This window comes from Argiope bruennichi, chromosome 5, assembly GCF_947563725.1.
Source record: "Argiope bruennichi chromosome 5, qqArgBrue1.1, whole genome shotgun sequence".
In the NCBI taxonomy this organism is placed as follows: domain Eukaryota; kingdom Metazoa; phylum Arthropoda; class Arachnida; order Araneae; family Araneidae; genus Argiope; species Argiope bruennichi.
The window spans coordinates 78,285,595-78,311,875 of record NC_079155.1 but is presented as its reverse complement, the minus strand read 5'-3'; the positions used below and the strand labels follow the sequence as shown (position 1 = coordinate 78,311,875).

Below are 26,281 nucleotides of genomic sequence, written 5' to 3'. Positions count from 1 at the left end.
TAAGTTCCCAATTTATCTAAAATAGTGATTTTCATCATTCCATAAGTTGATCAGTTTTAGTCACAGAATTGAATTTTTTAAATTTGTTTATAATCTTACAATGTAAAATATATTTTATTAAATATGATTGGTACTGGGAGATTTAGGGAATAAAAAATTATATTTCATAACTTTTAGAGAAACATAATTACAGATTCAAACAACATAAAATAAAACTAGCTGCCTTTCAGGACCAACTTGTTCATCTAGATTGACTTTTTAGGTAGTTAAATACTAACGTGAAATGCATATTTAAAAAACTTCACATTGATTTATGACAAGACTGAAAAATGATTTGCATTTAAATGAAAAAAAAAATCCAAAAGCAATTATGTCTAATTAAAAAAATGCACATACTATAAAATCAAACCAGAAAGAAAATTCTTTAAAATTAATATTCAAATAGAGTGTTTTTTTTTCATGTTAATTTTAACACTAGCAAAAGCATATGATTAAATTTCATTTTAACATTAAAATTTTTTTACAAATGAGGTATTTAAAAATTTATTAAAAATAAAACATTGTAAGGAATAAAATTGATATCATTAAAAAGATAATGTGTTGAGTTTTAATATAACACATAAATTATTTTTTTGAAAGATATGATCATCAGTTTCCATAAATAAAACATTTTTTCTTTAACATCTTTTCTCAAAGTGAATAGCACTATCTAGAGCATTTCTGATATTTAGCAGCTTCATTAACTGATAAAGTGCTGAATTAAATGCAGCTGTAAAAACATTCATTGAAACAGTTTGAAATGTTTATATAGTAATTTGTTTGCATTTGCAATATATGTATTAAGAACCATTTATGTGCAAATATATTCATTATATATAGATTTTTTCTGTCATTTGAAGCTTTTTTTTTTCACCAATTGGAACTACATTTATACCCTATAAGTTTAAAAATTAGCTTTACATAATGACAAAAATAAATATTATGTATTTGTCTTTCTTATGAACAGGAATGATTCAATTTTACTCATGATTCATTAGTGTTTTTCTGTAAGGAGAAAAAAAAATAATACATACATTTAGAAGATCTGCACTCATCATGGGCATGATGATGCTAAGACCATACAAAGAAACATCTGCAGCAGATATTGGAGATTCTGGGTCTTCTAGACCTTTAAATTATATTAAACATATTAAAAGCAGCAGCAATAAATTTGCATGTTTAATTGTTAAATTTTATTAAATAATTTATTTTTCATATAGAGTTAGTACAGATGCTACCATTAAATTATTAGGATTCAATACAATTAAAATTTCCTTTTGCACTATACAAATAAATGACATTCATGTGAATTATTTTTGCTATAAAGATAAAATTTAAAAGATCAACTTTTTTATTTTTGAATAATTATCAAGAATATATTTGACTTAGACGCATGTTTCATACTACATATTCGTACGCTCTTCTTTACCCTGCCTGATCAATGACTCAATGTGTTGATGTATATGTTTTTCTGTTGTGTGTTGTGTTGCAATAAAAGTATGTGTTTGATATGTGTGGTTATTTTGAGGAATAAAATTGTAGAGATAATTAACAAAATGAATGTGTTGTGTGAGGAGTAAACATGAGATATTAGGTGAGAAGATTTAATCTCAAACACATTAAAATTTTTATCCCAAAATTACATCTTGCATTAACATTGCCAGGTTATCTAATGATCAAATATTATTTCCATGGTAATTTGCATTGTGCAAAAACATAATTACATTAAACACTTGTATTTTTGATAAATTACATACATACACACTTTAATGCACTTTTTTCCCCAAGTAAATTAAATATAAAAGCATTACTATCTATTGTTATCTAGTAATCATGCAAGATATAAAATTCTAATTCAATTTCTAAATAAAAGCATTAAATTTATTTCACTAAAATTTAATATCATGCTAATTTCTTATTTTTAAATATCATCAAATGTTATAAAATTATAAATATGATAACTAGTAATACAAATGTTAAATTTTTGATGATATTTTGCCAATAATTTATATTTCAAACAATCCAGCATTATGAAGACTACAATTGCAAACATATAAGAATTAAACTATTCAATTTAACTTTGAGATTTAAAGAATGGTATACACTATATTTGAACATACATTAAAATATTCTAGAAAATACAAAAATGATGCTTTGAAAAAACTATTTTTTAAATAATAAAATTATGTAAAGGAACAAAAACTTCTCTATTTTTACAATAAAATTTTATTTTTATAATTTAACAGAGAATTCAAATAATGGCTTAAAATTATATTATTCTGATATTCAATAATTATGAATGAAATTAAGAATAAAATGCAATACAAACCAGCTGTAGGGAAATCAATAAAATCCTTAAATAATAATTCAGTCAACAATTGCATCAGAAGTAAAATATCTTGATACTGATCTTCTTCAGCACTTGCTTCCCTACTAAGTTTACCTAAATAGGAGAATGAAATAAATGTTTATATAACAATTTCAGTGGGGGGTGGGCGGAGGATAAAGTTATTATAAGTATGTTGGAATGTGAAAAAAATGCAGCAGTTAAAAATATTCTATGGCCAATTTAAATATATATATATATTTACATACCTGTATTATGTTTTGCATATACACGAATCATATTAATGCAACACTCATACAGAATTTTTGCACCAGCCTAGAAGTATATAAATCATAATGAATAAATTAACTAATGAAATTAGAAGATTCTTGCTACCATAAATATGAATTTCTAAAAAGTGAAATATATTTTATAAAAGACCAAGGAAATTCACTATAATTTTTTTTAATTTGTTCATATGCAAATTTGCTATCTTTCAAGTAATGGGCAAGCAGAAGGTTCTTGAGGAAAATTGCAAAAATGTTTCAAAATGCATTTTGGAATGTAGAAAATGTTCTTACAAATATATACGAATTTTATTTTTAATAATTTATCTCATGTAATTAGGAACAAATTTATTTTAAAAAATATATTTATACTGATATCAAACAACATTATTTTTGCAATTACCAATATAAATCAAAATTATCAAATTTGTGGCTCTCAATAAGCATTTTTGTAACCCACAAATTTAAAAATTTGTAACAAAATTTATAGTTTAATTTTGTGAAATTATATACACATATAAAATTATTAATGAACCATGACTTTAGCCAAGATTTTTAGAACTAAATCTGAAAAAAAGGTTTGAAAGTTTTAAATTTTGGGAAGAAAAGTTTCACCATATATGCAGAAACAGTATCTAACCATATGGATATGGAAGTAATTGAGACTCAATGTTGTTCAGATTTAAAAGGAAATTTCAGTGGGAACATGATGTCTGAATTCTAAAAATATCTGCTATCTAAATTTGAAAACTGGCACATAAAACAATATCCATGTTTGATAAATACTGATAATACAAGCAATTATTTTCAACTATGAAATAAATTAATATAATAGCAGATCAATAATTACTGCATTCATCTCAGCTCTGTTTTGGTCACAAACAAGACATTGTCTGAAAAAATATGTTAGCAAGAAATGCAAGCTGTTTTAAAGCAAGCACCAATGTTGCTCATTTTCTTTTCATTGTATACTATATTTTCAAAATAACTAAAAGAAGCATATAAAAAATTAGTTTTCCAGAAGCAAAATTCCTATTTACAGCAACTAATTTTTTAAAATTAAAATTATCAAATGCTATTTATTATTATTATTATTGCCTTACAAGGTTAAAAAATAATAAAGAGCAATAAAAAAAATCTAAGTAAAATGATTATAAAAAGAGACCTTTGCCTATGAAACAGAAGTAATGATACAAATAGAAGAATGTCAAAGAATTCAGACATTGCTAGAAAAATGGAGAAAAATAACAAACCTGATTTAAATAACATAATATTCTCTTAGCAGCAACACAAAAAACTTGGAAAATCATCACAACAATTTCTCTATAGTTATGGTACAGGTCTACAAGCTTCACCAAGTTTTCAAACAGTGGATTTAGAACCGGCAGAAGGTCATTCAAATTAGTCAAAGTGCAGCCATCAACAACACCCGTTAGGCATTCAATTAAATCCATTACTTCACTTTGGGCCTGTTTGGTGTGATATGTTTGTGGGAAAGTTGGATTGCACATGACAACTTGGAACCTGTCTTGAAGTGGTTTTAAAAGCTGGAAAGTGAAAAATAATATTATTAAAAAAGTTTTTTTTAAAAAAAACCAGACACTGAAAGTTTTCAAGAATTTTTCAATCAATTTTGTTTTGCATTTCAATTTCTTGGAAGAAAATGGGGATTTTGTAGAACTTTTTGGTGCATAACCACAGCTATGGCATTGGAGATTTCTCATCTTCCGTTGCTACATTTAAAAAAAAAAACGCCTGATGTAAAAATGCGTAAGTAAGAAATAAGAAAACTAAAACCTGCTTTCAATTATTAATACTAGCTAACTCCAATGTTTGAGCAAAACTTCTTCAAAACATTATTATAACAAGATTAAAATTTGAACAGAAATAAATTTGTGCATGACAATGAAAATAATGTTTTTTAAATGCATATTATCATTTGTATACCATTATGTTTTACAATTATTTTATTCCTTTGATTCATGTATTTATTCTGAAGTGATCATAATCTTCATAAAGTTTTGAAGCAAAATTCTTCAGAAGTCATTTTACTGAGCTTCAATATTCATTTTCTTTTATATTAGGTATACATAAATAACAATATATAATAAGCCATGAAAAAAAAAATGTAGAATTGTCCTAACTTATCTAAAATATTCAGTCACTTAATTTTTAACTTTTACCAAACATAGGTATTGTGTTATATATGTAATTAAGATACGAAAAAAAAAAATTTTGGCACTTAATTTTTAAAAAAAATTAAATCGAATGAACATTAGAACTATTAATAGAAATAAGGTAATAGCAAAATAGTGGCAACCATAGCAATAAGCCAGATTTTCCAATTTGTCTGTGGAAATCTTGCATTGTGCTAAATCTCTCATCTCCTTTATAAATATGCTTAAGGTAGTAAAATTCAAATGTTTTCTTGCACATTCATTAAATTTAATGGAACAAATCTACTAAAATGCACAGTTTAATTTCAGAAATGTTGGTTTCCATATTATATATATAAATATTACATGCTTGCATTTCTTTTAAATTTTCCTTTTCATAAGAATGAGACAATAAAGGAAATATTTAAAATTATAAATAAAGAAAATTAACTTACTTCTGCCCAATATTTTTCTTTAACTTCAGCCACTTTGTTTGCTGTCCCAACAATAACCAAAGATTTAAGTATCGAGCGCTTAGCTGCTGTAGGCAAGTTTTGGTATATACCATTTGACTGTTTCTTAACCAAATTTATGAGGGATGCACACTGAATAGCTTTATCCCCTCTAAAGGATTATAAAAAAAAAAAAAAAAAAAAAAAAAAGCAACTTTTTTAAAAGTTGAAAATTATTCTTGAAAATAAATACAAATACAACAAATAGCCATAAAATTACTATTTTCATTATTTTTAGTTAATGAAAAGTAAAACAAAGATCTATAACCAAGAGATATAAATATAAATGTTAAGAAAGGTAGTTCAGACTTAAATGATAAGGACATATCGAATTAGTTATTCAAGACAATATTAATAATGAAAATAAATGAAAAAAGTATAAAATAAGTTAAGCAATCAAAAGTAATTAGTTATTGATATTTGTACAGAAATGATAGTTTTTGACATTCAAAGAAAATAAAACTATGTTTCATAACATTCTTATATGCTTTTAAATATAGAATGATTTAAACTAAATGAATTTTCATTTTTCTTTTCAAAAATTTCCTTATAACCAAAAAAATAATGCAATGATCTTCAGTTTACAAAGTAGGAAAACAACTAAATAGTTAGTTTATAAATTTCACTTGTAGAAACCCGATTTTAACATACTGAATCAGGATAATGCACATCCCCCCCTGCCAATTACTAGAGTATGGAACACATAAAATTAGGTGTTTAGTAAATTTATTTTCAAAACTAACAAAAAACTGCCCACAAAATGCTTGTAGCAAAATACACCTGCATGCAATGTATTAAATTAAGAAAAGGGACAAGTACCTTTCTGTATTATTTAATACTGTTGTAAGAGTGTGTGCAGTCTCTATGACCAATTTTGATTCACTAGACCAAAGTGACAAATTGGATTCCAGTTTTCCGATAACATAATCCAAAGTCCACAAACCAGCTTCAGTATCTTTTCCAAATGCCTGAGTTAATATCACACTCATCTAAAAAGTAAATAATTTCAATAACATTAAAACACATTTTAAAAATTCACTTAGATGATTTAAAATCAAATTTTATTACAAAAGTAAAAATCCAATAATTCTAATAAATAGATAAATTTTCCTTTTTAGACAAGTTATTTAATAATAATACAAATTTTACATAAGACGAGCCTATAAAATGAAGAGAGACGACAGAAGTAAAGATTTTTAAATTTGTTTTACTGTAATTAAGTAATACATACAGTACATTTCAGAGTATCAGGTTTCTGTACTATCCAGCCTAGTTTTCCTTTATTGTAAATAATTGAGGAAGGCAAGGTGTCTATTAAGTCATCTATTAAGGATTTTTTTCACAATTTAAAAATTGTTAAGTTTTGACTCTTGTTACCTTTTCATATCTGTGTAATCATTTATCAGTGAAAAATAAAATCAGTTTGAGCCAATTTTCTTAAGAATTAGCCCTACGATTTACATTAATGTTTTGTTATGTTTCTAGCATTTAAGTTGGGCACTAAAGAATTTATGTTAAAATTTGAACAATTTATATCTTTTAACTTATTTATTCTCTAATAAATTCTTGAAACAATCAATGCAGTGTATAAACTACCAGTACAGAGCCTTCTATTTGAACTTATTAACAGCAACTGCTTCTATGATTCCCTGTGCCTTGGCTGCATTCACATTGAGATAAATAGAGGGCTTTGTACTCAATAAGAAGTGAGACAATATGTATTATAACAGTGAGTTTTGGTAAAAAAGCTCAGTCATCTGGTATTGGTGAGCAAAGAAATGAATTCACAGAACTCCAGCCTATCTGGCCTGCCTCCCACCACATTAGACTGGATACTCAGGTGTGTATAGTATTGTAATTTAGAGAAAGAACAAACAAAAATTTACAATCAAGTTTAAGACAAATATTAGTTATACAGAATAGCACTACTAATTGCAGAAAGTATCTGGATACACTTAGAAAAATAAAATTAAACCACTCCTACTCAAATTAAACTCCAGTGAGAATTCTACCTCAACTTGTCTAATTATAAGAGCAAGAAGGGGAAATTAAAATGAAAATAACTTACTCTGTAAACAAGCAAACCAGGATTAAAACCCACAAAAGACCATAATTCTGAACTTTAAATTTTCTTCATAACTGAAGAAATTGAAACTTAGAAATATGCAGAGAATACATCTATTTTTGTTAAAAAAAGAATAGGGGAAAGATAATACCAAATCTGTTTAAACATCTGACAATTTTGTAAAGTACATATACAAATATTTATAAAATATATAATTAATTTTAAAAACTAAGAAAGTGTAACAATTTATTTAGATTTAAGTTTTATATATTAGAAACATATGCTGATTAACTACAAGAAAAATTCAGCTAAGTCATCAGCAAAATGCTATCAAGCCTAAAAGAGATATAAAAGTGAGCTCAAGTCACACTAAGTATTAATGATACAAAAAGAATATGCATTTACAATGGGGGGGGAGAGACTAATGCTTATGTAGGTCAATTATAAGATAGCAGGATATTTAAGTATACATAAATGTCACAAGTATGCATAGCTAAATACTTGTTAATGCCTGTCCTAAGAAATAACTTCAATCTTGGTTATGAATATAAATGCTGAAATAATAACTGTACATCATCCATTTTTAAATAGATAGAAAGAACTCACAAAATTAAATGAAATGCAGGAAGAAAAAAAAAATGAAGAATTGCATAAAAATCACAGAATAATTTGGCTGAATAATAATACTAATAATAGAAGAGAAAAAAGCAACGGAAACAGATCTCTTGAAAAATTCAAGAAAGTAATATCGATACAGAGTAAAAACTCAATGTTATTAGCTTCAGAATAATTGAGAAGTGTTAATGATGCTAATACATACAAGAATAAATAATGTTTCTCAATAATTTTATTAGTGAAATTAAAAACATAATTACAATCAAATTATGGTTTTATTACAAAATCTCATTTATTGAATCCTAAAAAAAAACATATAGTTGCTAAATTCATATATATGTATATATTTGTGACAGAAATGAAAGACCTATAAATATTTATGCCAATATATTTCATTAAAAAAAATCATGCTATATGTCACAAATTAGGACTCAAGGAATTAAAAATGACATTTAGTTAGATAATCCAGGTAAAAAAAGTCCACAGAAAAAGATTATTACCTCATTGTAATATGTTTCATTGGGCAAAAGATAACAAACAGAAAACCGTCCAAGGAACCACACTAAAGTCAACGATACTTCTGGACTTAACAGATGGGTCAAATTAGCTTCCAGAGCCCTTTTTTCAACTTCACACATACGGAAAACAGCTGAAATGAGCCTGAGAAAGAAATAAAATTTTAAGAATAACCTTGATTCAATATTTAAGGATTGCCTGTAAAATAAAGAAAGTAAATGCACTACCTCTTAACAGTTACTTGTTAAAATAGTTGCAGACATACCTTACAACTGGATCAGTAGTTTGTTCAGCTCCTGGAATGTCAGATGCTCGGTGTGTAGGAGAAGCAAGAACTTGAAGAGTGGTTTGAAGATTAATATTATCAGCTTGTGATGCACAAAAACGAATAATCTCTATAGGAATAAGGGAAGTTTCTCCTTCACTAATAGATGTAAGCAAGTGTCCTATGGGAAGAAATAGTTCAGGGTATTAGAATGCATATAAATAAGAATTATCATCTTCCCCCCTTAATTTTTTTTTTCATAAAAAGAAATTTTCATTAAATTTGTTTTTAGTAAGATTTTCTGGGGGAAAAAATTAGTGTTTAAAACTCTTTATGGAATATAAGTAATGGACTTAATGATGAAATAAAAATGGAAATTAATAAAAAATAAGACTTAAAATGGAACTCTTCCTAAAATATTGTTGTGGTTTATCAGTGTTTAGGAAAAGTAGCAATTATTTATTGCCATAATTTTTTATGGCAGTAAATAATTGCAATTTTCCATATATTCGTTTAGAAATATTTCAAGGAAAAATTCAGAATTAAAATGATAACAAAACCATTCAAAAGACCAAGAATCAAAGTGTGCAATAAGAAACAGCTACAAAAATTAAGCCCCCCCCAAAAAAAAAGCATCTTTATATATTCAGGCCAATGTAATTTGTGAAATTTATAAACATAGGATGTTTCTGATATTATATTAATACATTGTTTGTATTGCAAAATTTTTTAAAAATTAATTTTAAATGAGTATTTTTAAATTTTAATATTTATTTCTGCAACATTGTAGTAACACAATTCCTTGTATTCAAAACAAATTATGTCTCTTGGTCTTTATTAAGGGGAAAAAAAACAAACTAAATATGAAATTAATTTTTATTTTCAATATATTATATATATAATCAACTTTTATTAAACTGACAATAAAAATCTTTAAGACTTTTCAACATTTCTTAAAGTTAACAGTTGATTTGGATAGATATACCATTTTTGAAAACATTGCTGTCAAAGAATAACTTGACCAAAAATTCTGTATTGATTTTTATATATGTTGCAGCAAATAAGACTTAACATGGTTGGGATGGAAAATATAAATGTCTTTCAGCACTAACTCACTAAATTTAGCAATCTGGAACATTTTATTTGCAATCTTAAACAACTAAGAACTAAAACATTCCAAGATAGTTATCCTCAAAATACTGGCAAAACTGCCACAAAATAAACCAATAGAATAATGCCATATACTAATTATCTTTTTAGATAAATTTTTTAATAGAAACGAATATTTACATTTAGAAATGTTCAGAAGATACAAAATTTTATTATCATTTCTTACTTCTGAAGCTCAGAAAAGAGATTTTCGAATATTTCATAGAAATTTATTAAAAACATGTATTTTAACCTAATTTGCAAAAATAAATAAAATCTTCTTACTTTAAAAAAAATTATAGAAAAGGTGGTTATGTTTTATGTAGAAATGAAAATGATTTAATAATTCCTAGTTTTCATAAATAAATAGGCAGTCAATCATATTGCCTTAAAATTTAATAACACTTATTAAGTGAAGTATCTTATTCAATTAACTGCTTTAAAGTTTTCAAATTTAAATCAAATGCAAAGAAAATATTTTTTTTTAAAACTGCAACATTACCATGTTTAATGTGATGCAAAGGTTAAACATATATTTATTAGGCATTCTAAAACTTTTTAAAATCTAATACATTAAAAATGAAGTTCAAATGTCTTTTAAATCACAAAAAGTATGACAAATACAATGCATATTTTGCATTGCCCTTTCAGGATAACAATTCCCATGTTTCAATAAATGGCAATGCACATCATTAAAGAGAGAGAAAAATGGCTATTAAGTATATTTTAAAATATGCTGACACCTCTGAATCTATTTCATCATGGATTGCTTCTCACAACTCTTCCCATTTATTTGTTTTCTTTTTTGAAATGTCTGATAAATAAATCTTTATAACCATGCTTTCAATTCATCATACACAAAATCTGGGGAGAAAAATCCATGTTCCTTACAAAATTAAGCACTTTCAAGGTGCTTAAAAAATGGTTTTCAAATTTCAGCACATTTCATGATGACATACACCCTGAGAATGGTTCATAAAAAAATTATGATCCATACCATAACCTTTCCATAAAAGATCAAGAATCTTAAAAGAATTATTCTTATGAAATCTTCAACTAACATTTAGACAACTAAATAAAAGCATAACTGCAAGATGGGGGAAAAAAAAACTATAATAGAATTTTGTTTTATTCAATATTTCCTTACACCTCCCCTCCCCCCTCCCTTTTATAATTCATATTCCAGTGTTTTATTCTTTTAATTCAGTTTCAACCTAATATGATAATCATTGCTTATCTTATAAGAACCTGGGATAAAAACTTTTTTTTTTTTTTTTTTAATCTTATTGGCTAGTTATTTTAGCATGACAGATTCCAACTCTGAGTAATTAGTATTTCAAATGGATAATTATTTGCTTTATCCAAACAGCTTTTCCAAGAATGATTTTAAAAGAAATGCATAAAAAATATGTAATAAGTACTATGAAGCTTAGTTTCCATTCTACTTATTTAGAAGCCTACTTGGCCCATTCAACAAGAAACTTAGAATCTGAGTAGCCATCATATAATACAGTTTTTTGTTTGTTTCTTTATTTAATAAAGTATTACAATCCTTTTATTATTGAATTATCTTTTAATAATTCCTTTGGTATTAGAAGTTTAAATTTAAAAACAGCCATGTGGAAACTGTAAAAATAACTACTACTAAGTAATAATAAAGACAGCAGACAAGATGTAACGTTTCACAGATTTTATTTAAATTTGCTATACAATATGGGGTGCTATACGAGATTAAGAATAACCATTCTTTCGGTAATTGACTTTATTTTTTTTTTTTTTCAAATATAATTTTTAGGGAGTTCAGCACATAATGCCAATATATATATTTGATACAATGGAAATGAGATTTGAATGTGTGAGCAATCAGAAAAGAATTATGCTAATAAACAAATAGCATCATTAGAACAATAAATACTTACAAAGAATTGAATTAAACTTACCAGAAATCATGATAAGCCAATGTAGATCTTCATTAAGACAATCAAGAATAGAAGTATCATCATTAGCTGCTCCCGCAAGCTGATGGATTCTTTGAAGCTGCCCATGCAGCCTCGTAATTCTATCCTCGAGAAGTCTGAAATCAAAAATTATCACATAGTTTCTAGTTAATGCAAAATAATAATTCTTTTTACGATGGGATTTTGTATGTGCAAACACAGCTATATAGAAATCATGAGTTAAAAGCATATGAGGCTATCAATTTTTTAGGTAAATTAATTGAATTACATTTATTAGAATAAAAAGATGGAAGATTTTGCATTTAATAAAATTAATTTAAACTATTTTAAATTGTGCATAGCTATTTAACTTTCAGATAACACTGCAAAAGATTCAGCTATCTGACAGATACTAAACAGTAACAACCATGATTTAACTGTACACATGTATATAGTTTCAGGAAATTTTAAAAATTCGATAAAACCATTTGGTCAAATTAATAGAGAGTATATCATTACTGTTTAAATTGTACAAAATCTACTAATAATATCTTACAATTATTTAATCAATAAATTTTAAGGTAAGATTTTTATCAATACAAACATATTCTAAAATAAGTAAAGCACTATTAGTCACTGCTTTCTTAGTAGCAACCTTATTTTTAAATAGCTACATACTGAATAAAATAAAACATTTTTTAATTATAATAATTAATTTTATAGTGGTCAGTATTATAACAAATATGTCTCAAATGAAAATATAACTAAGTGCTAAATTATGATTATTTGTCATTTATGCAAACCAAAACCTTAATCTTGCATCATTTAAAAACAGCTATTCCTTAGATTTGGAAAAGATCAAATACATTAGGCAATTTTTAAAATGCTGAAAGAAGTTGTGTATTATTTTATACTCTATCTCTCTACTGTAGATAAATACATGTTTATATGAAATTCATATAAAAAAGAGAAATAATTTTTGATATAGAATAATTAATAATGAAATTACACCTTCCCCAAATATAATAGGAAATCTACCCTTTCTGTAAACAACTGATCTTAAAAAACCTGTTTTAAATACGTAAAATCCCGAGACTTACTTAACTAAAATAGGAATGCTGTGGTCTGTAATCAGTCTACCAAATACTCCAATAGCTGATAATTGATCACGATATTTAACACGTTCATCTTCTTCAATTTCATCAATTTCAACAGGAGCATTAGGGGTCTACAAAATTATAATGTATTATACATAAAATTATCCAATTTGATTATTGAAGTACAACCAGGTATTATTATAATGGAACTCACAGGTATTCTTGCACCATCTGGAGGTGAAAGATGGGTCTTTAAATAATGATTAAATATTTGGATGGCTGATTGCCTAAGGAGTTCAGCAGGAAAATACTGACTGTCTTGTAAAATGGTTGACCATGCTTCAGTTATGTGCTCAAAAGCTTCCATATATACTTTGTCTTCTTGAGCCTGTAAATATTTTTATCGCTAGAGTCATTTAATTTTTAGCAGATAATAAAAACTTATGCATGTGTATATATATATCTTGAGATTAAAGAAACATTTTCCACTCTTCTTTCTTTGTCCACATTTTTAGTAAGGGATATAATAATTTCTATCATAAAGAATTAAATTTAAATAAAAAAAATAATAATAAACATCATGAATATTAATTAATTATAAATTATGGAAACGAAAATAAAAATTTATGAAAGAAAAAGTTTAGAAGTAGATAAAATACATACAGGATAGAAGGTGTATGAACTGTAAAATTGCACTAAATATTTTGGCTTAAAATCACTGACTTATGACAAGTCCCATAAAAAACAAACCATAAAATATTCTGAAATTATTGAAATTAAAAGAAATCTTGTGAAGAAAAGCACATTTTTTCTTAATTGATCAATTGTTGTTTTCCTTCACAAGCATTTCAAAAAAGGTCATTTTCAAATTTTTTTAGTGTTCTTTATTAGGAAACAAAAATATGATGACTGCAGTAGAAAATACTTGAAATAAAGATTGTAGAAATCCAGGATTTACACAATTTTTCATAAAAACTGCTTACATCATCTTCTTGTGCAGCCCGCTCAGCAAAATGGCATGTTAGTTCTGTGAGTTTTACAAGATATGCTTGTAGTAATTCAACTGGCAAAGTACAGATGTATGGAGCAGGGAAGAAAACATGTAATCGACTGATCATGTTAGAAATTCCAATAGCTTCAAAATCTTTCAAAGGCCCACTAAAAAAAAAGAATTCATTCATATTAAATCTGCACTTAGTTTTAAATATTTAATAAATAAAAAAAATCATCACATCACATTAATTTGAGCATATGAACAAGCATTGTATACAAAATATTATGATTACTAATGAAAAGAAAATGTAACACAATTAAAACAAAACTTTTAATATAAACAATTAAAAAAAGTATTTTTGAGAAAACATTGCAATTACAGTGCGTAAATAATGCCACAATAAAAAAAAAAAATGTACACACAACTTGATCCAAGCAGAAAAAGCCTGAAGATAATAGTGTATAAAAATAGGAATAAAAATGAAGGGGGGGAGGGTAAACAATCGCCCCTGAAAATTTTATCAAAGGGCCATCTTCAGTTCGGGATTCAAAACAGATTTTTTTTCTGTGAAGGGCCTTACTTTCATCCAAAAATTATCAAGAGGTTTCGGAATCAAATTCAATAAACTGAGGTTTTGCAAAGACAAAAAAAAAAAAAAAAAAACACAATGCAAAAATAGAAAAACCAAGATTAAAATAAACTCACAAAAATTAAGAAATTTAACTAATAAAAATTTTGGAAAAGCAGAGCCAAACAAAGAAACAGCAAAATGATAAAATTTAAAATAACGAAATTATATAAACATTAGATATCTTAGAGAATTCATAAAACACTTTAAAAATAATTATCTAATAACAAACTCAGAACAAATGATAAAAGGGAAAAGACTTACCATAACCCTAAAAAAGTATCAATAACTCATACCAAATTGGAATAAGAAAAAGAAGAAAAGGGGGGAAAAAACCCTATAGAAAAGGTAAAATACAAAAATTAAAAGGAGGAAAAAATACCAAATTATAAAATTAAAGAAACACCCCCAATTTAAGAAATTTATTAAACAATTTTAAATTAATCCAATCAAAGTAACAAGTTTTTGAACCAGATTCTTTTCTTCCTTTTTATACACTGTAATCTTCAAGTTTTTTCTACTTGAAATTCATTAGGTATTACTAATAAGATACATAGTATTCTGCAATTAATGAGACATCATTTTATCAAATAATAATTATTAACAAAGATGAACTCATATGGAAACAATCTCATTTAAAAAGCATACATTATGAAAAATTGAAAAAACTTATTCTAAACCCGTTCTACAAAATCCATACTAAAGTGATAAGATCAGATAAGTGATGCAGATTGATTAAATAAGAAAAAGCTGAAATAAATAAATTAAAGTAAGAACTGTGTTTATAAAAGAATTACCTAGATACAAGATTCAATAAATTTTCAATAAGCCATCTGAGATAAGAGCACCTATCTTCTTTCTTATTAACAACAGAACCATTCAATGAAGCCAGCTGATGAAAACATTGTAGAGTATGATGGCATAAATCAGGATTTTCTCGAATTTGCCAGTGAAGCTGAAAAAAAATAAAAGAAACAATTAACATCAACAATATTATGAAATAAAAATAATAGCAACATTTCATCAGATGACTTTTTTTAAAAAAATATTTACAAACAAAAACAGTAGTAAACAGAAAATAAAAGTTTCAAAATTTTTAATAAAATTATATTATGTTCTTTAAAATTGCAAACACAATTGAAAAAAAAAATCAATCTGGTTGATTTTTATAAGTTAAATAGCACTAGTATATATCTAACTTTTATATGTTAAATAGCAAAGTATTGGGGCAACTAAGTAATTGCAGATTTCACTCATAGATGACTTCAGTTGAATTTTTAGGTTTGCAGACGTAGTACAAATGTAAAACACATTTTGTTATTTGATAGTTGGCAATTCAGACTGTCAATCAGTAAAAAAAGTTTTTTGATCAGTTGCGTAGTTTTCGTTTGGCATTCGTTGAAAAATGGAAAATCAAAAAGGAACATTTTCGTCATATTTATTTCCGCAAAGGGAAAAACGCATTGCAAGCTCATAAAAAGTTATGTGCTGTTTATGGTGACGAAGCCTTAAAAGAACGTCAGTGTCAAAATTGGTTTGCCAAATTTCGTTCTGATGATTTTTCACTCAAAGATGAAAAACGCTCTGGTCGTCCAGTTGAAGTTGATGACGACCTAATCAAAGCAATAATCGATTCGGATCGTCACAGTACAACACGTGAGATTGTAGAGAAGCTTCATGTATCACATACATGCATTGAAAATCACTTAAAACTACTTGGCTATGTTCAAAAACTCGATACATGGGTTCCTCACGAACTGAAAGAAACGCATTTAATGCAATGCATTAACAGCTGCGATTTGCTAAAGAAAATGATCCATTTTTAAAACGACTGATAACTGGCGATGAAAAATGGGTTGTTTACAACAATATCAAGCGGAAAAGATCGTGGAGCAGGCCAGCTGAACCAACTCAAACAACATCAAAAACTGATATTCATCAAAAGAAGGTTTTGTTATCAGTTTGGTGGGATTACAAAGGAATTGTCTACTTTGAACTCTCACCATCCAACCGAACGATCAATTCTGATGTCTACATTGAACAACTAACGAAATTAAACAATGCAGTTGAAGAAAAGTGGCCCAAATTGACAAATCTAAAAGGCGTTGTATTCCATCATGATAATGCAAGGCCACACACATCTTTGGTCACTCGGCAAAAATTATTGGAGCTTGGTTGGGATGTTTTGCCACATCCAACATATAGTCCTGACCTTGCATCATCTGATTATTTTTTGTTTCAATCTTTACAATGCTCCTTGAATGGCAAAATTTCAATAATGATGATGATGTCAAATCGTACCTGATTCAGTTTTTTGCTAATAAAAACCAAAAGTTTTATGAACGTGGGATTATGATGCTGCCTGAAAGATGGCAAAAGGTCATTGATCAAAATGGGCAATACATTACAGAATAAAGTTATTTAGTTCCATGAAAAATTGTCTTTGATTTTCTAAAAAAAATCCACAATTACTTAGTTGCCAACCCAATATTATAGAGTGCATTTTTGGATGCATCATACTTTCTCATATGAGCTATTCATTAAAGTACTTTAAAGAACTATCAAATTTGAATACTATGATTATATCATTCTATTTATAGCTTGAATTATACAGGGTGAAATACAAATAGCTCCATGATGAATCACTCACTAAAACATATTGCAACATAAATCTAATATTATTTTTAATAATTGCATAAAAGTTGTTTTCCTTCTCACATGAATACACATACTGCCTCTTAATTAAGGTTTAATGGTCAGAATGCAAAATTCAATTACAAATAAAAAATTTTATTCATATCTCCGAAGGTTTATGATAATTTTAGAAGCATATGATGTGTAATTCTTATCTGACAAGGAAACTTAACCATGCTATTGCCAAATACTAAATAAACAAAAAATACATCAAAATTCATATTTTGTTTATAAGAGATGAATATACACACTAATACACTAATATGGGTGTAAAGATGGAGCAGAAAATTAAACTCCAATTTAAGAATCTCATCAGATAGTTGAATTCCTATAGAAATATATGAAGCAATAATTTCTTTTAAAAAAAGTATAAAGAAGTTTAAAAATTCTTCATAAACAGTACTGTAATTTTATTGAAGCATGTTTTAAAAACTGGAAGAAAATACCTGGAAAATAACAAGAGGGAAAAAGATATACAAACCTTAAAAAACAGTCCCATGACATTTGGATCCAGAAAAACATCATGCCATTCAGCATTTGGTCTTAGAGCTGGACTCTGTTGAGATTCAAACATTCCAACCAGTTTTCTGGGCACTTTAAATGTATTAAAGAAACTTGATTTTTATAAATGTTGGAAGTTTTTTAAAAAACATATTTCAAATCATTAAATAAAATATAACATTCGTTATGTTGCAATTGTCATTAGAATAAAATTAGAAAAGGATACACAACATAGCAAACTGGAAATTCCAAGTGAGAACTTGTTCAGCAATAATCAGAAATTTTTTAAACAATTTAGCAGTATCTGGTGGGATAGGTGGAACAACCTTGTTTAACTCGCTGAGCCCTTGGAGACAAAACTGGAATAGCCGTTTCAAATCTGTTCTCTGCAGGCAAGAAAAGAATATTAAATTAAAAAGAAAAAAAATTAAAGAAATAAAAAGCAAAACTAACAATATTTTCATGACAAGTGGAATCGGTACTTTTTCAATAACCCAAGAGCTGTTACTTTCATACATAAATGTCAACTTTTCTTTAAAATATCAGTTATGAAAATAAATGGCAAGTCCAGATAACTTTTATCAGATTTGCATGCATGGAAAATAACCATATTTGATAAATTAGGAGTGCATGCAATAAATTTTTTGAGCTCTGCAAAAGTAATATTTAAATTTCTAACACCAATATGAACTGATATTTTAATTCCTTTAGCCAACAAAATTCATTCCGTTTCTCCGAAATAAGAGTTATACATAACAAAAGTTGTATATCTTTCCAACAATAGAAATTGTATTTTAAAATCAATCATAAAATAATATTTGATCCTTCCTGTCATTGTAAATTCATCTTAGAATGAATCTTAGTATTTAGTTGGTAGAATGAATCTGAATATTTTTAGTTGTTCTAGAAACTCATAAACCCTTCATACATATTCTCAATAAATATTATTAAATTCATAGGGTAAATAAATGAAAGAATTTTCAATTTATTGTCGAATTCAAGAACTATTAGCATTCCTTCTCATACTTTAAGCATAAATATTGAACTCTCAAAAACGTAAAAGTGGTATATTTTTACAAGTATTAGATTAATGGAAAAGCACCACTATTCTTATGATATGATTATATTCACTATTCCATGTACAATAAAAAGATAAAATTACCTCAAATTTCTTTTTTGCCATTAGATGCGCTTCCCAAGTAAGTCCAACGTCACTAGCTCTGGTAGAACTTGAAAATTCATTCAGGAGGGCAGTTAAAATAGAACAAGCAATGGTTTGCTGAAAATGAAATTATCAATAGAATATAAAAAATTATGCAAAAAGGACAAAAGTATTTAAATTAAAAAAAAAAAAAATTACATAAACCTCTATACTTTGCAAAATAAAAAAAAAATTAGAAGAGAATGAATGCACCAATACAAATTCAAACACATGTAAAACAATAGAAGAAAAGAAAAATTAACCATGTTAGGAACATGCAAAAATAAAGTAGAAAGGTGTATACCATTGTAGGATCTCCACTAGTTATAAGACGCGACACTTCTGTTAGAAAATCAGCAACAATTTCTGAGCCTTCTTCAACACTGCTGCGTTTAACCATGATAGCCACAACAAGAAGTAACTGTTCTCGAACATAATTTTGCAAACTAGAAAAATAAATAAATGCAAATATTTTGTAATTAAAAAATTTCTTCATTATTTGTGCATCAGCTTTTAGTTGTTCTTAATAAAATGACACACATGAGTAACAATGCTTCTTATTAATTCTTTGCATTCCAAAATGTAGTAAAATGTGTGATTATTCACATGAGAGTACATATTCCTTTCAATGCTCAGGAAGCACAAAAAAATGATTATACATTTGTTACAATTCTTGAAAATTCATTTAAAAGTTTTTGATATTGCATAGCTTTTATAATAATTATTAACTAACAAGAATGAAAATTATGCTTCTGGCAGAATATCGAGTCAGACTCAAAATAGAAGTCCAAAGGATTAAATGCTCATGCATTTCCATAAAGTCATAATTCCAGAATTATTTCTTAAATAAGTAAAAAGCTATATTTTTTCATAAGCACTGCATTCTTAACAAACTAATACATAATATTAAACAGCTTATATTTGTATCTCAATATTCTTTCCTGTATATTTTTAATTATTTTTGATTAAATTACTAATAATTTTTATTACACATTTAAAGCATTACATTAGCAATGATTAGAACCAAACAAATAATTGATATTGAGGCTTCTTTGATAAAAAAAATAAGTGAAAAAAAATATGCTTCATTATCCTACGTAAATTGATACGTAGGCTCATTGTAAAGAAACCATAAACATATCAGCTCTTAAACAAAAATAAAAAAAACTTAGTTCAACTAACGAACAAAACAATTAGAGAATTCACTGAGAAATTAGAGCATCTTAAGTTCACCTATATTTTTCACAATGTCATTGGTTATTGTAACAGCATTTATTTTCAACCAATATAATTATATTTATAAAGAATTTTTTCAATTGGGTAATTTATAACTGGAGATATAAATAATAAATTTATAATTAGAAAAAACAATTTTTAAATATATATTGCAGTCTTCTGCCTATTGCAGTAATTTTCTATAGTTTTCTTTCAATTGCACTGCAAATGAGTAAAGCCACAAAGCACTCACAGGACATTATTTTAACAGTTTTGGATATAAAATAAAAAGGAAAGTTTTATTTGAATTAAAACATTTTAATTCAAATAAAAACTAATTAAAAGATTCATACAGTAAAATTAAATAATTCTCAATTAAATACAACTTTAATTCCTTATAGAAGATACTTTGATTTGTCATAATTGTTACTATATTTGAATTACACTTAAAATAATTTAGTAGCATTAATGATATTTGTTCTGTATTTTCAATTTAGTACAATAATAATTCAAAATTATCTTAATTAATCCTTTGCAGCACAGTATTCTATTACATGGAACACTTAACTTCACTCGCTTCAAAAAATTTTAACAATTAGAGAATTATAAATTAGGAAATAAATTTAAGATAAACATTTAACATCTTTTATTAATAATAAATGGCAGTTTAAATCAAACAAATCCATAATTTTCATCTTATCTTTAGAATGCTATTTTTTCAAGGAATTTTAATTTTCAAGTAAAAAATATAATCACTGGAAAAAAAATGTCAATGTTATTTTGTTGACTGTAGTTTAAACTATTATTCTATATGTTTTAAAAATTGTTAAAGAGGAAGCATAAATTTAATCATTCAATAAAATGAAGTGCTTCATCATCTGAAACACTACACTGACAGTGTCACATAGTAAGACACTATGACAGAAAGAGAGCAACTGTATCTTTGTTTCGAGTCTTTTTTCATGAAGGAGATGAACTCAATTGAAGGAATATTGTTTGAGAGAGTTAAAATTCTTGAAAATGACCCATTCTTACTTTGAATATCAGAAGTTTTGAGGGGATATTTTTATCAGTATCTTTGGTATTTATTTAGCTTGAAGTTTTCTTTTATTTCGGGCTTCACTAAAAATTTTTTTTCATATAATTGTCCAAATATTTTTTAATTATATATATTCATATTATAATTATTTTTTAAATATAATTGTAGTTAGTTAATCATAAATTAACTGTACTGAAAATAGAAATTCTAATGAAATAAACTGTAATTGTATTGAAGAGATCAACTAAGTCTTTAAAAAACCAAAACTGTATCAACAATTGCTCTCAGACAACAAATCTGAGGATGCCTTCTTATGGCATACTTTGGCTCATGCTTCATCTGCTATACAGGTATAACATAGAATTTTCAATTGCGTCAAGTGCAAGAGATTTTCCTCATTTTCCCTCACTGCAATACTCCTTTACTCACATTTTTCAAAGTTCTGGTGATGCAATATTCTAGTTAATGGAACATCCACAGAATCAAAATGGTGAATACAATCATTACAAAATTTAACTTGTGTACTTCTTTAATTAAGTTAATTAAAGGAGATTATGATTTACTGATTTATGATATGAAACATTGATTACCTACATTTTTTTTTTGTTTGAGTTTGAAATTTAAAGGTAGTGTGCCGCAAAAGGTTAACAAAATTATAAAGAAACTGCTAAAATACAATAACCCAGTGATAGATTACAAGATTTATTTCAAGTGCTTGAAACTTTTTTTAAATTCTTTACTTCGTATTTTGAAGAACAAAGTTGAGTAAACCAGAACGCAACTGCTCTATGGTAGCTTTGTCCATTAGCTTCCATTCTCTTATTGTAGCTTGCTTTAAAAGAGACGCAGCTTGGAATTGTACATAATCAGATTTACTGTTAGCTGTAAAAGAATTAATAAAATATAATAAGTTACGGCAATTAATGAAACATGCAACGAAATTTCAAAATAAAAGAAAGTAACCTGCCTTAGTGCTTAAAAGAGCATTTTTAATAACCATATCAATTAGTTAATCTAATATATCCCAAATTTAAATAAATATTATGATGAGAAATAAATGATTACAATATTTAAGAAAACATCCGATGGGTAAAAATTATTTTAGCTGTACTTCACATTTGTAAAAATATTTAACAAAAAAAAAAAGGGGGGGGGGGCACAATGTAAGTTAATATTCAAGTAAACAAGAAAATTAAGATATCTGCAATCAAAGAGATGTTAAAATAGGCAAGGAATGACTGCAATTAAAATACTAAAAATGATTATAATGTTATGAGGTCGCATTCATATCCAAACGGGTAATTAATTTCTTTATAGTGATATAATGTCAAGCTACTGACTTATTGTTATTCGTTAGATAGGTTTATGTACGTAATGAACAGAATATATGTAATATGACATAGATTTAAATGCAATCAATGTCCTCTGCAAACCAGATGGTCAACAAAGGTGTTTAGTTTAAAATGTTTATATATTATATGTGCAACACTTAAAATATATTAATTTGACGTATATTAAAGAGGATCAACGAATAATAAGAAAAGGGCACAGATAATTTAAAATGAATGAACTAATATATATATATATAATATGAAAAACTAAATTATAAGTTCACATGAATATTTTTTGCTCTTTCTAGGAAAAGATCACTGCATAATTATTGCTTCATTGAGACATAATCATTTGATTTAGCTTTTACAAATGGAATGATTTTGATTAATTAAGTTTAAAACAAAAATTATTCATTAGAATTGCAATCATAATGTAATCATATAGAAAAAATGAGATCTACTTTCTTTTCTTTCTACACATCGCAAAAGCAATATGGCATGGATCATTGCCATTATAATAATTAGAACTGAGCAGAATTTGTTGCTTTAAGTAACACACATCTGGTTTCTTAGCAATGGTAATATGATTGCCAACTGTACTGGAAAACACATTTTAATAAATAGTATTATCAAAAACAACAGCGGCTTTAAATACGATACTAAGCTTATAAATTATAAATTGGTAAAAAAAGCTAATAAGTTTTAAAAAAATTGGTAAAAATTAATTACCCAGAATAAACTGGCATAAATGGAAAGGATTTTTTGTTTTCTGAAAATTCAAGAAAACTAACTCAGCACAATGACGCTGTTCACTATTAATCACATTTGGAGGAGCCTAAGGATGAAAAAAAAATTAATAAAAAATTATACAGATACATGCCAAAATTTAATAAACACCTTATTATACATATAACAATTAAAAAAAATACTAATAAGATTTCTCCAGTCTTGCTTCCTATCCCTTTAATGAAATTTTTAATGTGTGTTGAAAGGAATACACAAATAATTCTCACTTATAAAAGAAGATACAATTAAATTCTATATGATTCATTGTCTTGATAGTGAAATCATAATATAAATTCTTTTGAATCATCAAGAATTTTTTAGCGGAGACAGTGGGGAAATCAAAATAATAATTTACATTCTTTTGTAAGAATATTCAAAAACTGAAAATTTGAGGACAAGCTTTTTAAATATAGTGATAATTTTTTTTTTTTATAATTTACAAACAAATTAGAATTTATTTATTAATTATATGAAATAATTAATCCTCAGCACATTACATTTTTTTTACAAAACATTTTTTAACAGATTAACATTTATCAAAATAAATATAAAATTCCAAGATGTTTTTAACATTGCTATATATATATATATTGTAAACAGTAAGATACTATGGAAAACATCATACAGAACATTTTATAAAGAGCGGAATATTAGCGCCATGTTTGTTTCAGCTTTTGCTACTTATTTAAAAAAGTAGTAAAGGCTAGATCAAACAAAGGCTTTCAATATTATTTAGAATATTAGATTTTTTATGCCAAGAACAATCCAAATATACAGTCTTTTAATGAACTAAAATTTCTAAATGAACTACAAGAGTGTTTATGCAGATAAAATTTAAATTCTAACTTTAAGAATCAAAAATTTCTTCATGTTATAAATGTTTAACTAATTGCTTTCAAATAATTTTAACCATATTAATTATTCATTTTGAACATGTAATAGTTATTTTTTCAAAAACTTTGAAAACTAATAATTTGTTTTCCTAGTAAAAATATCTCATTTGTTAAATACATTACATCAATAAAATTTAAGTTTAATTTAAAATTAGCCAGAAAAAAATTTATTACAAAATATAATATTGCAGTTTCCTGATTAATTCAATTTCTACTATCCAAACTTGAAAATAAAAACATGATCCTTAATTCCTATTTTTTTTTAAAAAAAAATTTCAATTTAGATCAAATATAAGAAAACAACCTAAAATCTTGTGAAAGTTTTTAAGTTTATTTTTTTTTTCAACTTCTGAGGTAGATAAAAAAAAATAACATCAATAACATAGTTAAAAAAGACAAAATAATGTTAACATCATATGGGTAATGAGCTGAAATAAAAAAAAATATTTGATAAGACAATAAAACTTGTAGAGTGCAATAAAAAATTGTAAATTTTAATAATATCCGATTGGTAAAAAAGGTTCATTTTATATGAAAGTTTAATTTCATATTTTGAAGCTGCTCAATGATATCCTTCAAAAGTGCACAAAGCAACACAAACAATCTTGTTTTTTAGTGTATAAAATAAAATCAAAGGATTAATTTTATAAACAAATTCTAATCCAACATTAGAATTTTTTTACAATAATAACTTAATTACAAATTTAACACACTTAATGAAAAAATTGACATCATGCTTTAAAAATTATGAAATCTGTTTTAAATATTCTCCAATGCAATAAATATAACAAAAGCTGTTATATGAAAGAAATGATTCGTTCAAATTATATTTTGAATTATTATCAACTAAACTTTAAAAAATGTATTATGCCTATGATAACTCTGATACTATTTTACAATGCTTAATATTTTCAAATGATTGTTTTAACGCAATAATTCATTATAAAAGTTTATTAGCTTTTAAAAGAACTTATTTCATTTATTATTATATTTTTTAACATTTCGGAGCTGCATTTCAAATTAAAGAAAAAAGAAAATAAAATCTTGCAAATGCTATTTAGATCAAGCATACTTCCTTATATATATAAAAAAAAAACTTTCGTAAATTTCACTGGTTATAAAAATATGTCTCGGAAATTAACTGCAAAACAATTAGAAGCAAGTCTGTGAATTAAGATTGGATAAACTATAATTATTTAGTTAAGTTTAAATGATTTTTAAGAATCAATTTTCCCCTCGGCAAAATCTTTAAAAGAAAGCAAATGGTATCGAAATATTTTAAACATATTTGGAAATAAATAAATAGAATAAGCAACTGAATTTTAGCAATCTTTTATGTAAATTACGAAATATAAATTTATCTTTATAAACAAAAACATTAGTAGCTCAAAGAAAAAAAAAAATATTTAAATATTTATAGTTTAAGATTATATACTTGATTTGTGATAGTGCTTCGCGTCAGATGGTATCTCAGGAGAATATATTTTATATCCTAAATTATCAACCAACAAAGTTCTTTTTTTCCAAGTGAAATATAAAAATTTCAATATATCTTTAAAGAAAAAAAAATCTTTAGAATAAGCACACTAAAAGCAGTAGTTTATTTCTGATAAATTATAGGGGGGAAAGCACTACAAGGGGCCATCAAACTATGTTATGATTGCTTAATAATAATTCAACGGGCATTTTCTAAATTTATGACATATTCTTAAAGAATGAGGTATTTTATAAGAAGTCAGCAGCGTTAAAAGTATAAGTAATATACCAAAAGAATCTCAGCCGAAGCCTCGAGTTCTCTCATAACTTGTTCAGCCATCTCTCCACATTCAAAACAACTCACATTTTTACCACAACAACCATTTCCATACCGCTAGATAAAATTTTCACAACAAAATCAACACAGTTGATAGTGAGAGTCTAGGAATGTGATTATATTAGTTTATTGGTTATTCGATAGAGTGCGCATGTGACAGTATATTAAGAAGATGACTAAACTTCTCAAAATAATGGGAGAAAAAAAATGTACTAAAAATTT

General features: G+C 26.2%; 1 protein-coding gene across 1 annotated transcript in view; it reads right to left on the bottom strand.

Moving 5' to 3' along the window:
* The window catches only part of LOC129969197 (exportin-4-like), a 32,840-nt gene extending 6,686 nt beyond the window's left edge, over nt 1–26,154 (bottom strand). Inside the window, exons 1-20 of the mRNA XM_056083640.1 lie at nt 26,012–26,154; nt 23,297–23,402; nt 21,977–22,118; nt 19,287–19,428; nt 18,944–19,060; nt 18,008–18,167; nt 17,762–17,874; nt 15,384–15,541; nt 13,948–14,122; nt 13,179–13,352; nt 12,968–13,095; nt 11,871–12,004; nt 8,782–8,962; nt 8,501–8,660; nt 6,140–6,309; nt 5,264–5,432; nt 3,906–4,199; nt 2,635–2,701; nt 2,369–2,482; nt 1,074–1,168 (exon numbers count right to left, since the gene is read on the bottom strand). Of these exons, the coding sequence (XP_055939615.1) occupies nt 1,074–1,168; nt 2,369–2,482; nt 2,635–2,701; nt 3,906–4,199; nt 5,264–5,432; nt 6,140–6,309; nt 8,501–8,660; nt 8,782–8,962; nt 11,871–12,004; nt 12,968–13,095; nt 13,179–13,352; nt 13,948–14,122; nt 15,384–15,541; nt 17,762–17,874; nt 18,008–18,167; nt 18,944–19,060; nt 19,287–19,428; nt 21,977–22,118; nt 23,297–23,402; nt 26,012–26,062 (2,850 nt within the window). The 5' untranslated portion in view covers nt 26,063–26,154. The remainder of the gene's footprint in view (nt 1–1,073; nt 1,169–2,368; nt 2,483–2,634; nt 2,702–3,905; nt 4,200–5,263; nt 5,433–6,139; nt 6,310–8,500; nt 8,661–8,781; nt 8,963–11,870; nt 12,005–12,967; nt 13,096–13,178; nt 13,353–13,947; nt 14,123–15,383; nt 15,542–17,761; nt 17,875–18,007; nt 18,168–18,943; nt 19,061–19,286; nt 19,429–21,976; nt 22,119–23,296; nt 23,403–26,011) is intronic.
* Nucleotides 26,155–26,281: the final 127 nt, after the last annotated feature.